Source organism: Antechinus flavipes, chromosome 3 (genome assembly GCF_016432865.1).
Source record: "Antechinus flavipes isolate AdamAnt ecotype Samford, QLD, Australia chromosome 3, AdamAnt_v2, whole genome shotgun sequence".
Lineage (NCBI taxonomy): Eukaryota > Metazoa > Chordata > Mammalia > Dasyuromorphia > Dasyuridae > Antechinus > Antechinus flavipes.
In genome coordinates this window covers 539,193,445-539,210,202 of record NC_067400.1, presented here as the reverse complement: position 1 = coordinate 539,210,202, position 16,758 = coordinate 539,193,445, and the positions used below count along the sequence as shown (strand labels likewise).

General features: G+C 35.9%; 1 protein-coding gene across 2 annotated transcripts in view; it reads left to right on the top strand.

Annotated features, from left to right (window-relative positions):
• The first annotated feature begins 582 nt into the window (after positions 1–582).
• The window catches only part of RUBCNL (rubicon like autophagy enhancer), a 42,122-nt gene continuing 25,946 nt past the window's right edge, over positions 583–16,758 (top strand). The window contains exons 1-4 of one of the 2 annotated variants that reach the window (XM_051987309.1): positions 583–1,164; positions 7,700–7,805; positions 9,884–10,004; positions 15,594–16,277. In XM_051987309.1, coding sequence (XP_051843269.1) covers positions 7,737–7,805; positions 9,884–10,004; positions 15,594–16,277 — 874 coding nt within the window. In that variant the 5' untranslated portion in view covers positions 583–1,164; positions 7,700–7,736. The remainder of the gene's footprint in view (positions 1,165–7,699; positions 7,806–9,883; positions 10,005–15,593; positions 16,278–16,758) is intronic. The other variant, XM_051987310.1, reaches the window with a different exon arrangement.

Below are 16,758 nucleotides of genomic sequence, written 5' to 3'. Positions count from 1 at the left end.
GCAGCAGAGTAGCTTTGATTACTTATAGGACAGTGAGGCTCGTCCCCTACTTCCCAATCAAATCACCCTTTTCTAGCCCTATCAACATGCAGAACAATTCAGTTTAGGGGTTGTGGTAAATACCCTCTTGATCAGAGAGATATAAGATTGCAGAATTAGAGATATCAGACATCTTTTAGGCAATTCATTTTAGATGATAGAAAATCATTTATCCAGCATTTATTATTAAATGTTTTCTATGTGCCAGTCACTGTAGAGAGAGGTACAAAAAGAGGCAAAAGGAAGCCAGTTTTCTTAAGGAGTGCACACACTTTAAGGGGAGACAATATACAAACTATACACAAGGAAAATTAGAAATAACTTAATAATAATGTAGTGTCTTGCTCATATGTAATAAGTCGGAGGAAAAGGGATACACATTTGTTAAATTTCTACCACATAAAATTTACAAATTATTTACAAATTTTACAAATTTTTACAAATTTACAAATATTAAATTTACAAATGAATTTATAAATATTAAAACTAGTTAGATGTTATTATTCTTATTTTACAGCTGAGGAAGCTGAGGCAGAGGGAGGTTAAATGACTTACCTAGGGTCATAGTTATTAAGGGCATTTTTGAACTCAGATGTTCCCCTAACCATTGAACCACCCTACTCCTAAAACTCAGATTTGAATTTAATTACTTTGCTGCTCAGAGGGTCATAGGCAGACAGGGAGAAGGGTCAAATAAGATAGGAAGGCAAATGAAATTTTGCTGCTTTCATGACATCAATGCTGCTATTCTTCCCCTCTCTATGGCTACACCCTTCCTTCTCTCTTAGCTGGAGCCCGGTATTGAGATGATTTCTCTCCACGTTTACGACCCTGGTATCCTCCTGCTCTTTCCTCTGGGCTTGCTTACTCGCTGCTCACTTCCTTCCCTATTTTTATTATTTTTTTTTGCACACATTGATTTCCCAGCTGCTGACTTTGTCATCCAAGTTCGCCAGTGGGTCATCACTCTGCTCCCAGCTTACTCATTTTCACTTACAGACTCACTTTTTGTGAAATTGGCTCGGGACTGGTCTGGCAGTTGCTCTCCAGAACCTACTCTGATCACAATGGGCTCCCTCTGTGTTTCAACAGACATTTGGAAGTAAGCCATTCTGCACAGAAGTGGTAAGTTATTTGACAATGCTATTGCTTCTTGGCGCCTTTTATATGTCAAAGGTTCTGTTGACCTTGATCTATAACCTTCTCCACTTAAAACAAAACAAAACAAAACTCATGTGGAAATTATAGAAGGTTTTTTATTTTTGTTTGTGTGCTTTTTTTTTTTTTTTTTTTTTTTTTTTTTAGGGATAATGAACCCAAGGTTGACAGGAACAGATCTACCCTTATTAGATCTTCTTTACCTGGTGTACTCGAAATTGTTGCTGTTTTAAAAAAATTTGTAACTATTTCACTGTGTGAACCTGTGTGTTTTATCAATTTAAAAGCATTCTTTTGGGAAAGTGTTCATACATTTTAGATTGCCAAAGAGCCCATGTCCCTTAAACAGTTAAGAATTCTTCAACTCCTGGAAATATAGCAGTATGTTTATAAATATTCTTTCATTTAGTAGCCTGCTGTGAAATTTCTTTTCTATTCAAATAATCCTTATACTGGTCATTAAGAATTTCTCCAGCCTTCTGGTCCCCAGATTTTGGTGGTCAAATCTTTCTGCAAATTGGAGAATGCCAGAGAGGATGAGAATCTGGTCTCTGCCCTTCATTGAGATTTGAAATCTATTTTTGTGAGAGAAAAATATTGGGCTATATTTAATTTAATTAAATTACATAGAAAGAAACTGTTCAGATAGAACTTGGACTAGGAGACCATTAAAGTATTGTTCAACTTGGAGATTTTGTGTATACTGGAAAGAACATGGGAGTCATACAGATAGCAGACTTGGGTTTCAAATCTATATAGCTGAATGTCCCTGGGCCAATCACTTAATAAATGAACCTCAATTTCCTCATCTGTAAAACAGTAATAATAATGTATACCCAGCGTTCTTCAACAGACTGTATTGGAATGCTAAATGAGATTATGTATTCAGTCAATGCACAAGCATTTATTAAGCACTTCACTTAGCCAGCAGCTGTTATTGAGCTCTGAACTAAAGAATATTCTATTGGGTTGGGGTTTGAGATGAACTTCACCTCTTAGTGTTGATCAGCAGCTGTTCAGCAATTTATAATCCTAGAGTTGTCTGAGATAGAGTTTAAATGATTTATCCAGAGTCTGGTGGCCAGTATGTCAAAAACAGAATTTCAATTCAAATTATTCTAACTCATGGACTCTTATGAATTGGTCCACTCTCTCAAAATGTTACCTTCTAATATAAAATACATTGTTTAAATAAGATATATAATGTTAGCTCCTTAAGAGCAGAAAATGTTTTCCTTTTTGTCTCTCTTCTTTGGTGTAGATGTTTATTAAGTGCCTGTTGAATGAAAGAATGATTGAATGAAAAATGACCTAGTATCTGCCATCAAAGGAGTTTACCATTCTAGGAGGGATAGATGAAAAATAGAGGGATGCTCAGAATCATGAGGTAATCCTAGTCTTACAGCTAGAAATGACCTTTAAGGTGTAAAAATATTGAAATTTAAGGGTGAGGAATGAAAACTCAGGAGTGACTTTCTTATGGATATTTATATGAAGTACTTTATAAATCCTAAAAATCTTTTATTTATATTGCTACCAAGATCGATAATCCATGCTATTATTAATGATCTCATTATTATTACATACTTTAAGTACTGTATTTCATAGAGGGAGTCTATGTGATTTTCAGATGTCAGGAAGACTATGGATTCAGAGTGAAGAAGACCTGGAAGGATAGAATGCCAGCCTGAATTTTGCTGTTGAAGTGGAGTCTGTAAATGGTAGAGCAAAAATAAATTTATTCCCAATCAATTATTAAGGGTTACTCTTCTTTCAGTGGATAAAAATGAATTTTAAACGTGTTTTAAAACGCTTTCCTCATAACTTCTACAGCGCTGAAATTATTATATTCATTTTATACATAAAGAAACTAAGGCTCAAAGAATGCTAGGGGATTTGCTTCCTATCACAGAGATATGTAAATGTTAAGAACTGGAATTGGAATTTAGGTCCCTATTATACCGTAGCGTAATAAGGTAGAGGGGCTGTCCCTCACCTGCAGCGCCGCCCTTACCTGGACACGCCAAACTCTACCTGAGCGCGTGGCAACCTGGAGCTCCCCTTATTCTCTGGACCAGGTCGTGGTGGAGTAGGACCCTAGCAGAGGAGCTTCTTTCGCGCGGTAAAAGCTGGCAAAAGTGGGGGACGGGGCTGGGGGGGTGGGGAGAAGCCTTGAGGCTGTTAAGTTTCGCCACTGCTGGGGGAAGGATTGCCGCAGCTCCGTCCTCTCCACTTCCCTCTGCCGCAGCCTTTTACTGCCTGAGTTCTCCTTAGCCCCTCGGACCCGGACTGTAAGCTGCAGTGGCCACGGCTATCAGGTCCGGTCCTCTGCAAGGTAGGGCCGTAGTACTTGTCCAGGGGACAGACAGTCTGGGAGGAGAGGAGAAGAGCTTTTTTAGAGGACGCACCGAGACAGAGATGGTGTTCCCAGAGAAAGAGGGTGGGTGAAGGAAAGGGCGAAGGTAGCCCAGGATAAGCGTCAGAGGCCAGTTATTTAATCTCGGTTGAGAAATAAGCGACAGACACCGTGAGGTCACGGGTTCGTAGAGCTGGAAAAGACCTTAAAGATTATCTGAGCCATTCCTCTCATTTCACTCACCCGAGACTGAGGTCCATCTAGGGCTAGTGGCTTGCCTGAGGTCACGAATATATTGCATATATTGTACTGGCATATTGTACAATACATGAAAGTGATAGAAGCCAGATATCGTGACAAATTATGTGTGGACAGTCCTACCCTGGAATGGTGGATTGGGATGAATTTTTTTTTTCAAGGCAAAGAACATTTCAGCAACAATTATCGAGCATATAACAATGTGTCTAGATCCATTCTAGATTTGTTCTCTTCTCTTCTCTGTATTTCTCTTCTTTCCTCCAAACGCAAACATATATATTTTTTAAATGATGCATCTAAGTAGGGGATGTCCCCCAATACATAAAATAAGGTATTAGTGGGGCAGGTTCTTGGTTATTTCTTTAGCCAGATCTATAACAAATGGTTATGTCTGGGCTGGTTGCACTTCAGGAAAGAAGATCCTGACCAAGGATTGTAGTGAAGCAGCCCAGAAGCATCTCATTTTATTTTGATTTGATTCTCTCTCCCTCTTCTACCCCAGTGTGGCTGGAAGGACAGCTCCCTGTGACAAATCTAACTTTTCTTCTACTTTTAAGAATACTTAACAAAGACTTCTCCTTTCAAAATTGTCTGAGGATTTCTGGATTAGTCAGGGAATTAAATATGTCACCAGAGAGAATGAAGATTAAACCACTGGTTGCTGATTATTTAACTAGTAAGGATTTAATGCCCCTAAAGAAAAAATAAAGCTGTACAGTGTTTTCCAGAACATTTTTTTACCACATTGTTACAGCAGAAACATTCACAAAATTTCAGAGTTGGAAACCACGTTCCCATAGGTAAAGAGTAGACAAATACCTGGTCTGTGAATCTGGATTAAGATATGTTAAAAAACAAAACAAAACAAAGCAAAACAGCAGCAACAACAAAAAAAAAACCTTACTCTCTTCATCTGTTTAATGTTGATGAAAATCTTTCCTCAAATCTCAGATGGGGCAAGAATCTTGTTATCTTGAAGGTGGTATTATAAATAAATAAAGTGTTAATTAGATATGAAGTATTCCTCTCTCTAATCTATTCTCCTTTTCTCCTTTCCAATCAATCTGGTAAGATCAAATACAATCCATTCTAGATAAAAAAAGAATTCAGCTTCTTTTAAAAGCAATTCAGAGAAGAGTACTTGAGCCTTCCATGTTGAACAACCTCTCAGGGTCAGCTGTTTTTGAAATACACAACTGTCATTTTATTTTCTTGGGAATAATTTTCCTTCGTGCATTAACTGTTGATCATTTTTGTAAATTAACAGAAAGTCCAAAGCTATTAGGCTTTAAAGGAATGTTTTGGGTCGAGATACTAGTGCAATTGGGTAGGAGTAAATTAACCCCTATTGCTCAGGTCCAAACCACTGTTTCATTACCCATAATGATAGTGAATTGATATGGTAAGAGTATTCCCCCAAACCCACACATCCCAAGTCAGCATTCTGACCCTATAACACAAATGTGGCACTGCTCATAGTGGCTGTCTGCCCCAAAAGTTTCACATATCCAGCCTTAAGTTAATGAATTCCGTTTTGCATATATTATACTGGCACAAATCTTAGAGTGTTTTTTTTCTGACTTAGAGATTGTATACGTTTGGTTATTTCTGTTTGGTTAATTCCATGTACTCATTGGGGTCGTTCAATATAATTGTGATGAATCCTGATAGATGGAGAGGTATACTTTATTATTGTACCTGTTTTCTTCCTATGACTCTTTAAACACAAAAATATCCATTGGCCTTCCAAAATGGATTACATTACAACCATTAGGGTTAATGGTTGTAAGGGAAGTAACATCAGAAATGGGGCATAGAAGAATGAGAAATTTCCTTTGGATATTTGTTGTGAGAAAGGATGATTGGAAAATAAAATTAAAAACCCCTATCACATTACTTGGGGACAAAATTTTACTACCCATTTGAAGCAATGTTATGCTATAGATATGTAGCAGCTATATGGGTAAGTTCTCTTGGATCTTATGTACTATTTACAACATAAAAATATTTAATTTTAGCATATGTGATGTACTAAATTTCAGAAGGCAAAAATTCTCACTTTATATTTAACAATTTGTGAGTTTACATAGTTTATTTGTAATAATTGTTTTTGATCCTGAAATCATATAAAGGTTTTTTTTAAAAAGGCACTGGGTATAGGATAAAAAGTTCCTGCACTTGCAGATGGAAGATCTGGGTTTGAGAATGAGCTAGGGTGGTTTCTAACCAATTACTAAATTGCTAAGCCTCAGTTTCTTCATCTAAAATGGGGAGAATGGTAATGATGCTTATACTTCTTCCAGAAAAAACATATTGTGAAAGGATAACTAATGGCATATGAGCTAGATCTAGCTTTAACCAACTTGCAAGAATTAGTGGTAAAAATTTTCATTGTATTTATAACTCAGAAATTGGCAGTCACTACAAATCGGGGCCTTTTTTGTTGTTTGATGATTGACAGGGGTCCTCAAAATTGGGCCCGCAGGCCAGATGTGGCAGCTGAAGACGATTATCCCCCTCACCCAGGGCTATGAAGTTTCTTTATTTAAAGGCCCACAAAACAAAGTTTTTGTTTTTACTATAGTCCGACCCTCCAACAGTCTGAGGGACAGTGAACTGGCCCCCTATTTAAAAAGTTTGAGGACCCCTGGACTTTAGATGGAATAATGTATAAATAATGTAGATTAAGTTTGAAAGGGTGTGTGTGTATACATTTTTTTTCTTCTACAGAGCCCAGCTGCTAAACCCTAAGCAGCACATCTATGAATTGCTCTATAGACATTAAGCTTAGCAGGAGTACAATAGAACGCTCAAGGACTAAAGTTATCAGCAGAGTAGACACCAATTGGACTGTAGGCTAATTATAACTGGCATTTATATAGCAATTTGAGTCCACCACCCTGCCTATGATACAGTATTTAGAGGATTGTCCATTTCTCTCCAGAACTTTTATATGTTTCCTGAATATTTCCCCATTTTTATGAAAGATATTCCCTACAATGGACGGGTATCAATCAAGGCATAGGGAAATAAGATCCAGGTTTCCTGAATTGAGGTGTCTTGCTTGAATCCAGGACTTTTATCATTTGAGCTTCTATGTTCATTTGACTGCTGCTTGGGGAGAGTGGGAAGAGATAATTCTCTGGCTGGGTTTGAATCTTACCTCTGACATTTGTTGGATGGCAAGTCATTTAAACATATGTATCCTCATCTGTAAAAAATGTCCACTGCAGAAGTTATTCTTGAAATGAGTTAATATGTGTAGAGCACATAGCAAAACTTATAATACTATGATAAATAGAAGCTATTTTTAAATCTTATAAGTTTTTTAATTAATACCCAACTGTTTTTACAATTGGACTATTTACTATTGCTAACTCTAGTCAATGGAACTGGAAGTATTTTTTGTGTGTGTGATTTGTGTTAATTTGGAATGACATCTTTTAAAAAATGATATTACAGATGGGAAAGAGGGAAAATTGTAAAAATGAACAGAATGAGTTCTGGCAATGAAGTGTTTGACTATTTACTAATGATATGGAAAAGATGATATAACTATGCTTATTTTAAATATAATTGTATTCTTAACTCCACCTTTATTGAGGGATGAAGTTTAAATTTCAGAAAATGATAGTAAGAAAAGTTCAAAATAACGCTGTCTTCCCTCGGAGATTCTTTCCAGTTTATTCTGTAGATTTTTTGTTTGTTCATTATTATTCACATGCTATCTCCCCCCTTTAGACTGTGAGTTCCTCAGAGACTGTTTTGCCTCCTTTACATTCCTAGCATTTAGCAAAATGCCAGGTACATAGTAAGTGCTTAAGAAATGGTGGTTGACTTGACTTGAAAATCACCCACTTGTATCATATTCTTTCTAATTGCTTTTAGGTGGTAAAGAGGGGGAAAAAATCAAGTCTTTTCCAATATGTCTTCTCTTCAGTCATTACCACTAGCAACCTACAGCCAAGTCACAAATCAACTGAGGCCTCCAAGTGTATGTAAAGCATTTTCTTCTTTCTCCTTTCTTCATTTACAAATCATCTCCTAACTCTAACTGGTAGAGAGAATTTTTCCATTTAAAAATTTTTCTGGTTGATAGGAATAGTTCCTTATCTCTTCACCCCCACCCTACTTCAGGAAAGATGATTTGACTAAAGAACTTGTTTGAGTTACACTGTAATTTTTGTCTAGTGTTTTGCCAGGCTTGATTTTATGAAATTCTTGCAGGCAGGCAGAAGTAATGTTTGGATTCAGATGCTTAAAAAGTTGCTTTTTTTCTCTTCTTCCCACCAGTTGTACTTATACTCTAGAAAGAAACACTATTTTAGTAATAGAATAACTTTGCACTATGGACCCTATTCCTACAAAGAGAGTTCATGAGACTTTAGTCCTTAAATATTAACAAATATTTAATTAATTTAGTATGTCTTTCTTCCATGATGCTCAACCAAAAAAAAACCATTTTTGATTAATGTTCTAATATCAAATTACCATTTTCTTAAACATTTTCCTTATTAAAAGTTTTTGCTCCCATTTCCTCCCATCTCTTTATCATTTCCACTAATAAGCTAAGAAGTATAGTAAAAAAAATTGGAAGCATCTTATAGGTTTCTGGCATATTCATCATATTGTTTAGAGGTAAGAGAAAGTAACAAGGGTAGAAAGAGAACTAATATTAGAGGGGCTTGATGTGCTTCTTGTCCTGAAGCGAGGTCTCCTTGCTAAGCCTAGCCCCTCTAAGGTGGTGGTCTTTATTTGTAATCTTTTCTTTGTGACTACATTGAATGAAAAGAACTTCGAACCTATCCTTGAGACATGAGAAAATCCATTCCCTTCTTTCTTTGCAAAGGTGAGGTTCTGGATGCAGAATTGAAATATGACATCAGATAGCATTGATAGGTTAGTTTGCTGAACTGGATTTTTTCCCCATTTCTGTTGAAAGAGGTGGCTCATTGGGTAGGGAAGTGATTATTTTGGAAGTGAAGATGATAGAAAAACAAAAGACATCAATATAGGTTTTTAAAAGAAATATTTTTACATTTGTATCTCATAAATGTAAAAATGCTGCTGAAAATATCCTAGAGCAACTTGTACTAGGTGTAAAAAATAACTCTTAAAGTTTTCAAAACATTTTCCTTACAACCACTATGTGAGGTAGATTGAGATAGATTCAAAATAAAGAGATTATCCTCATTTTTCAGATGAGGAACTTGAATCTCAGAGAGGAACAAAAACACATTGTAGTTGTAGTCCATTGCCAAACTATCAACATACTAGGTGTGAGAGTAAATGGAAAAAACTTCTAATTTCCATTTCTCAAAACTTAAAATGCAACTGTAAAATTTCAGCAAATTTATTATACCAAAAACTGAAAGTCTGTGTCTACCCAGAATATCAATTAATTTCTACTCACATTATCTGTGAGCCAAATTCTTTTACTGGCAATCTGAATGACTTATCTGTATACCCTAAACAGAAATAAAATGAGTATGACTGTCCAACAGGAACCTGTACCTTCAAGCTACAAATTCTTGTTAATGTTCACACCTCTTACACCACTGCTTTCATTTCCTTTTTGGTCAACGAATTCTTTAGGACTGGATCAATAAGTCCTATCCTTATTAATTAATTAATATTAAGATTGATATAGTGAATGAGAGATTTGAATTCCTTGTTTTTCTTTCTGAAATGCTCATTGACAGTTTTTTCCCCCCCTGAGGAAACAAAATATTATTTGAATGAGAATTTACACTTCTGAAATTCGGAGTGCACTGAAACTTTTATTAATTTTTTAGCCTTTGCTCTATTATAACCCTCAGGACTCTCATTACATTACTATGATTTCTTTGGGTGTAATAAAAACAACAAAACAACTCTTGAGTATTTCTTGTGACATAATTCCCTTAATCTTCCTTAGTTTTCCTTCTACCTCTACATAATCCTAAATAATTATATATTCTCTGATTTTTTTTTTGCAAATTTTCTCCCAGTTCTACAGAACTGCAGACTGTGGGCTGTGGTCTCTGCTAGCCAGCCAGCTAGCTAGCTATTTTCAATTTCCTATTCTTTCAGTTGCTAAACAGAGGCAAACTAATGTGTGTGGAATCAGTGAATTCAGGACATATTCCTCCATCTCACACCTCACCAAGGACTAGCTGTCTTACTCCAGTGCCTCAAGTCTCCATTCAGTCAGGTATGAAACTTTCAATTTATTCATCTTCAAATCTGACTTCAGATACTTTCAAGCTATGTAACCTTAGTACAATAGTTTTTACCTGTCTTCTTCTGTTTCCTCAATTGTAAAATGGGCATAATAATAATGCCTACCTCATAGAGTTATTGTAGGAGCAAGTAAAATAATATTCATATCTGAGCATAATGTCTGGCATATAATAGATACTATCTAAGTGTTTATTTTCTTTTTCTTCCCCCTTCCCATGATTATTGCCATGAACCTAAAATATCAGTTTGGCCTATGAATCTTCCTTTGCTAGGAAAGGGCAAACTATTCTCATTGCCCACTTCTCTTTCAAGCAACGCTTCTTAAACTGTAGGTCTTGTAATTGAATGTGGGGGTTGCAAAGTTATGATTTATTATCAGTAAGTGATTTGTAAATCTATTAAATGTTCGAGGTTGCATAAAAATCTCTTAGGTGAAAAGGACTCACAAGTGAAAAAAGCTTTAGAAGATGACATTTATTTCAAGACACTTAACCAGTTTTTGAAATTTGAAATTTACTTGATGGTGATTAGGAAAACATTTTATCAGTGATTTCATCAAATTTGCAATGCTATATGCCGTTCTAATGTCATGTTAATGCAGATAACACCATCTTTTAAAAATTAGAAAGTGCTTGAAGGAATTCTGTATGAAACATTTTTGGTTGTTGAAATAACTTAATAACTTGGATTTTTCCTCATATTTTTTAATCTTAATATATTTCTTAACTTTTAAATCTCCCTCCATATATTTTTTATTAAAAAGGAAACAAAAAACCCCTCTTTAGGTTATTGAAATTATTTCACTCTATTTCAGACATCTCTGCTAGCACATCCTGGACATCTTTACTTCTCCTTCCTTGCCTGTTTTTTTTTTTCTTTTTTGCTTCATCCATTTATTCCATTCTCCCCTTTATTTGGACGTTGTTTCTTGAGGCAGTATGATTTAGGGGAAATAGCACTGTACTTGGAGGTGGTAGAGATTTGTGTTATATCTCTGATACTGTAAGGTAGTGAGAAAGTCACTTAAACTCACCAAATCTTTGTATATTCATCTATAAAACAATAACATCTAACCTTGGTGGGTTATCATTAAGAACTGTATCAATATCAACTATTATAATTAGCTATTATTTTTTGTGTCTTCTCATATGATGTGCCTTAGACCCACCACACATCCCAACAATGGCCATTCTCCATCATCCAAGGAATTATTGAAATCCCCTATCATCTTTCTTGCCTTATTAAACTAAATGGAGCAAGTGAAAACTCTGTCACATCACATCTTTTCCATAAATGAAACTCTAGCAATTTTTCAACTTAAGTACATTTGTCCTTGTATGCATACAAAGTAGACAAAGAATTCTGATTGATTTTTGTATTTGTAATATACCTTATTCAGCTGCCTGATCATTTTCCCTTCATCTATAGAAATGTGATTTTAATTATCCAACTTCTAAATACTTGGGATCTTTGTATTTGAGTATTCTGCACTTCTCTGTATAAACTTGAATCTAAAACTAAGATGATAAAGATAAAAGATTATTTTTTCATGCTATGGTTCTCTGGAAAACATGTAAGGTTTTATTTTTGATGTATAACATCCAAAAGTTCAAATGCTGACCATTTGTTAACACTGACACTTCTGGATCTCTCCTTTATTTTTCATGGTTCCTCTATTTGTCTCTGCTGGCTTTCTTCATCATTCCTCTGACTGTTGAAATAAAGGCCATTTTAGAAGTAAAGTGTCAGTGCCTAGTCATTGTCTAAGCTAGCTAATGTTATTTCCTCCCTAGTGCTTGCATTTTGGGAACAAATAGGGTAATATTTTGTAACTTTATGCAAAATGTACAAAGCTACACTACATGAGTGCTGACTTTGGGGAACAATTTGGAAAGGGAAAGAATCTCATTGGGGAGTTTTAAGATTTTTTCCCAAATGATAGTACTCTGAACCAATTTACTGGATTTAATATATATATATTTTTTTGTTTTAGGTTGTGACTTCTGATACTAATGACTTTGCTATCTTTTCTATTACCTTCGATTCTGTGGTATATCTAGTCGTTGCTGATACCCTGAGAGAGCAAGCTCTATTTCCTTTCATCTCTGATATATCTGGTCATGATATTTTACATCAAGAGTTACTAATTTTATCAGTATATATATATATATTCCCACTAACAGCATTTGAAACCCTTCCTTATCTTAATAGATAAATTTAGCCAGTAGCTTTGGCTAAAAATAGTCCCTGCTGGTCAGCATTTTGGTGTCTTCATTACTGTTTTTGGCCATCAGACAAGTAGATTTGCATTTAAAGAGCTCACCTGCGATTTTATTAATATAAGGAGCTCCCCACAAGGTTTTTGTTGCTGGACAGGGATTTTCAGTCATATCAGATTATTTATGACCCCATTTAGGATTTCCTTAGGAAGGAAAGATATTTGAGGGGGCAATGATGTTTAAATGAATGTTCCCACGCATGAGGACAGGATATGATTTGGTGAAGCAAACTTAAAGTTGAATATGAATGAAATGATTCAACAACAACATAAATAAACATTGTTGATCTTCTACTGGTGCTATTATGTCTTTCAAGATAGACAAATGGGGGGGGGAGCTTCAAGAAAGTCCTTGGAAGCAAATAAGAGAGGTCTGACAGGCAACAAAAACCCAACAATCCACCCAAACAGATTTACAGTGGATTTTACTTATTCCTCTTTGTAGTACTTAAAACTGTTTAGCTCTTCCTAATTCCTTACCAAATTTAATTTTTTTTAAATGACAAAGCAGCGACGTGGTAATGACTTTTAATCATGGGATCGTCAGATTTAGAGCTGAAAGGGACTTTAGAGATCATCTAATATAACTCTCATGTTACAAATATGAAAACTGAGACCCAAAAAGGGTAATTGAAGCCATTTGAAGAAGTAAATGCAGAGTTGTGAAAACAAACCCTGCTATTAGGACATCCTCTTTAAAAGGCTCTGTTAATTGTTACCAGCATCCAGGGTCTTCTGTATGCCTTTGTTTGAGGTCTGAAATAACTGGTTTGACATATTGATCAGAACCACAGAGTGACCATGTCACCACTTCATTCCACTAATAAGAAACATCGCAGTGGTGGGCTACAGGTAAAACATCTCTGATCAGTCTAGGAAGGGCAACCTCAGGTTCTTCATGAGCATGAGTGTGGATGTATGGGTGTGTGGGGGAGGTGTGTATAAGAAGATTGTGGATGGGAGGGTGTGTTACAGCTTATCTAGGTTCTATAATCCTCTGGAGCCTGAATTTATATTAGTCTGCAATAAAGGCTAGGTTTACTTTAAAGCAATCTGACTCAGAGTGGAATTGTCTAGTGCCACAAAGAACTCTTTTCTACAATTCTTGTCCTTATTTCTGTTTGGATCTGCAGATAGGTTATAATTAAAAGCAGGACTCTTGGAACAATTCAATCTGAGTTAATGAAACTTTAATAGAAACATTGGCAATTTTAATTTAGTTATAATCTTAGTTATGGTTATGAAGAAAATTCTCTCTAACCTATATCAGTTTTAATTTAATTAAATGCTGCTGTGCACTGAATGCTGACTCTCTAGTAATGTGACCTCCTATTTTCCTGCTGATAGCCCATATTAGCACTGCTTTAAGAACAGGGATAGAGTGAATTCTGATGAATAAAGGACACAGGTGTGTCCATAGTAATTAGTATGTAATCATCAGCCATTCTCATTAATCTTTTCTTGAAACATCTCCCATCTCAAGATTTTTCTTTCTCAAACCCTGTCCCTTTTTCTGATCCAGATTTTCCCATTAATAAGAACTGATGTGGAATTAAAATGATGGGGACCTTGTTGATGTTCTTATAACAGTAAGGGGGCCTATCAATACAATGAGAACTAAAGATAGGAAGATCAGAGCATCTAGAACCCCTGCAACTTTAGGATTTTACACTTTTTTTATTGGTGGGGGGAGAAGGAAAATGTCTTTAAAATGCTTATCACTTCGAATCACTGACAGAAATGTGAGGAAAACAAAGGCTAGATTTTATCAACAAATAAAATTTTGTTTAAATATTTTTTGTTTAAAAATAGTTATTGCTGAAGAAATACAACTGCTTAAGGACTATTGGGTAACTAAGTGGAGCAATGGAGAGTTCTGAACCTGACATCAGGAAGGCCTATGATTTTTAGCTGTCCAATTTCATTATACTACCTTAAGTTTCTATTTTACTATACAGCCTACACAGCACATTCAAAATAACAATCCACTGATATAGGTGAGGCAGGGATTATTATCTATTTTATAGATCAAGAAATCAAGTTTTAGAGGTGGAGTGGCTTGCCCATGGTCACACAGCCAGTAACTACCAGAGTTGGGATTTAAACCTACATCCCCTAATTCCCATCTAATGTTCTTTTTCACTGCAATAAATTATACTTGTTATATAAACCTAAAAATAATTGTATGTTATAAAGTTTTGAAACAAAATTTGGATATAACAGCAATTTTTGTATCTAGCCAAGCTCTTTAAAATGCTATCCTTCAACATAGTAGTTTCACCTTTTTAGCTGTTTGTTTGCTTGCTTTTTTCTTTCTCATTTTTTCCTTTATGATTGGATTTTCTTGTGCAGCATGAAAAATGTTGAAATAAGTTTAGAAGAATTGCACCTATATAACTTATATTAGATAACTTGTTGTCTAGGGGATGAGATAAGGGAAAGGGAGGGAGAAACATTTGGAACACAAGGTTTTGCAAAGGTAAATTGAAAACTTTCTTTGTATTTTGAAATAAAAAGCTATTATTAATTTTTTTTAAAAAGAGGAAAAAAATAAATGTGATCCTTATTCTCTTATAATTTCAAAATTTGCCAAGAAGTCAATCTTGGCCTGTTTTTCTGATAAGAAAATGGGAAGCACAAGCTTGTGATTTTATCTCAGGTCAAATTTTTTCCAGTAATATAGAGCAAAGGTCTTGGCTTGGGTACAAAGTAAGACTGTGTGTCATGTTTTTATTTTCTTGTGGTACGTATGTAATGATGGTATTTGAAGGGAGTGGGCCATCAAGATTACTGTGAGATAAAGGTAGGGCTAAGGATTTTTTCTCTATATAGGTACACTGGTTTTTAGTTCTAGCCTTTGACCTATCTCTTGCTGCTAAAGCTAAATCTTTTTCAGCAAGCATGTGCTATAGGATTATAGCTAGAAAAAAAATCAATCTAGTTGTCCAGTTCTTTCATTAAAAAAAAAGGGACTCAATGAAATTAAATGACTTGTCCAGGATCTCACAGATAATTAGTGGTAGAGCTGGGACGCTATTATATCCTTTAACTTCAAATTTAGATCTCTTTTCATTACATTATGGAGTATTCAGTCAAGGAATCAATCAACAAATATTTGTAAAGCACCTACTGTGTGCTGGGGATACAGTAACAAATCAAAATGAGTTTCCCTTTTCAGGTAGAAATTCTAGATTTGAAATAGCTGTTTTTAAAAAGCACAATTTAAATGTGTTTGATGTTTACCTGTAATGACCCGGAAAAAACCAATATCTCTTTCAACAGATCATCTCTCCAGGTCAGTAGTAGATGGACATGAAAGGAGAAGGAGGCCCCACCCAAATGGTATGGTAGCCATCAGAGAATTCCTCCTGTCTGTTTTGAACTTGTCCACATCAAAAGCACCCTCAAGGCCTGAAAATATGGTGTCGCAAGCTGCTGGATCGAAGAAGTCTCTTCTGAATTCCTGGAAGGGGAGGAGTGACGGGTCTGAAGACACAGAGGAGGAACTCAGCCAGTGCAACGTTGCTCTCCCTCGCAGCCAAGTCGATATTAGGTCCATGCGGCACAAAGCTGCCTGGATTAATTTACCCCAGTGTGCTGCTGAGGAACAGGTTCAGTTGCTGGATTTGTGCACCCCGGTTCCAGTATGTGAAAGCAACAAGGCCCATTTCACAACCAACCACAGACCCTTTCCTTTGGGATGTTTGCCTACTCCCTCTGATAACTCCCTCACAGAAACCCTATTGCTGGGAGATAGTGTTGCTACAGCAGGCAGCTCCCTCACTTGTTCAGAAGAAATGGATATACACTTGTCTCTATCTTCACCAGAACAGCACGTTATGCTTCCAGAGAGCCTGTCACCAGCAGCCATCATAACAGGGTCTAAAATTCCAGCCCCCTCCCCATTTCCTGTGAACACCGGTGCTTCCCACCGGCCCCTCAAGCCGATGACCCCTACTGAAAAAGGTATTGTTGAGTAATCCCATCTGTTCATGTAAAAGATTTTCCTTAGTGATGTCTAAATCTTGTCTTTGTTGTTCAGTCATTAAGTTGTACCTGACTTTTTATTATCCCTGTGAATCATACTTTACATAGAGTTTTCTTGGCAAAGATAATGGAGTGATTTACCGTTTCCTTCTCCAGATTTGTCCAGGGTCACATAGCTAGTAAATGTCTGAAGCTGGTCTTGAACTCAGGTACCCTGACTCCAAGCCCATTGCTCTACCCATTGGAACCCTCAGTTTTGGCTTGCTGTTTATAATCAATCAATTATTAAGTGCTTCTTGTGTGCTTGCATTGTCTCAGGAACAGGGGATAAAGTTGTCTCAGGTATAACTAAGTTTCATGTTTTTAAGGTACTTACATTCAAGTATAAACAGAATACACACACACACACACACACACACACACAATGATTGCATATTAGTTAAAATGGAGATTTCATAGC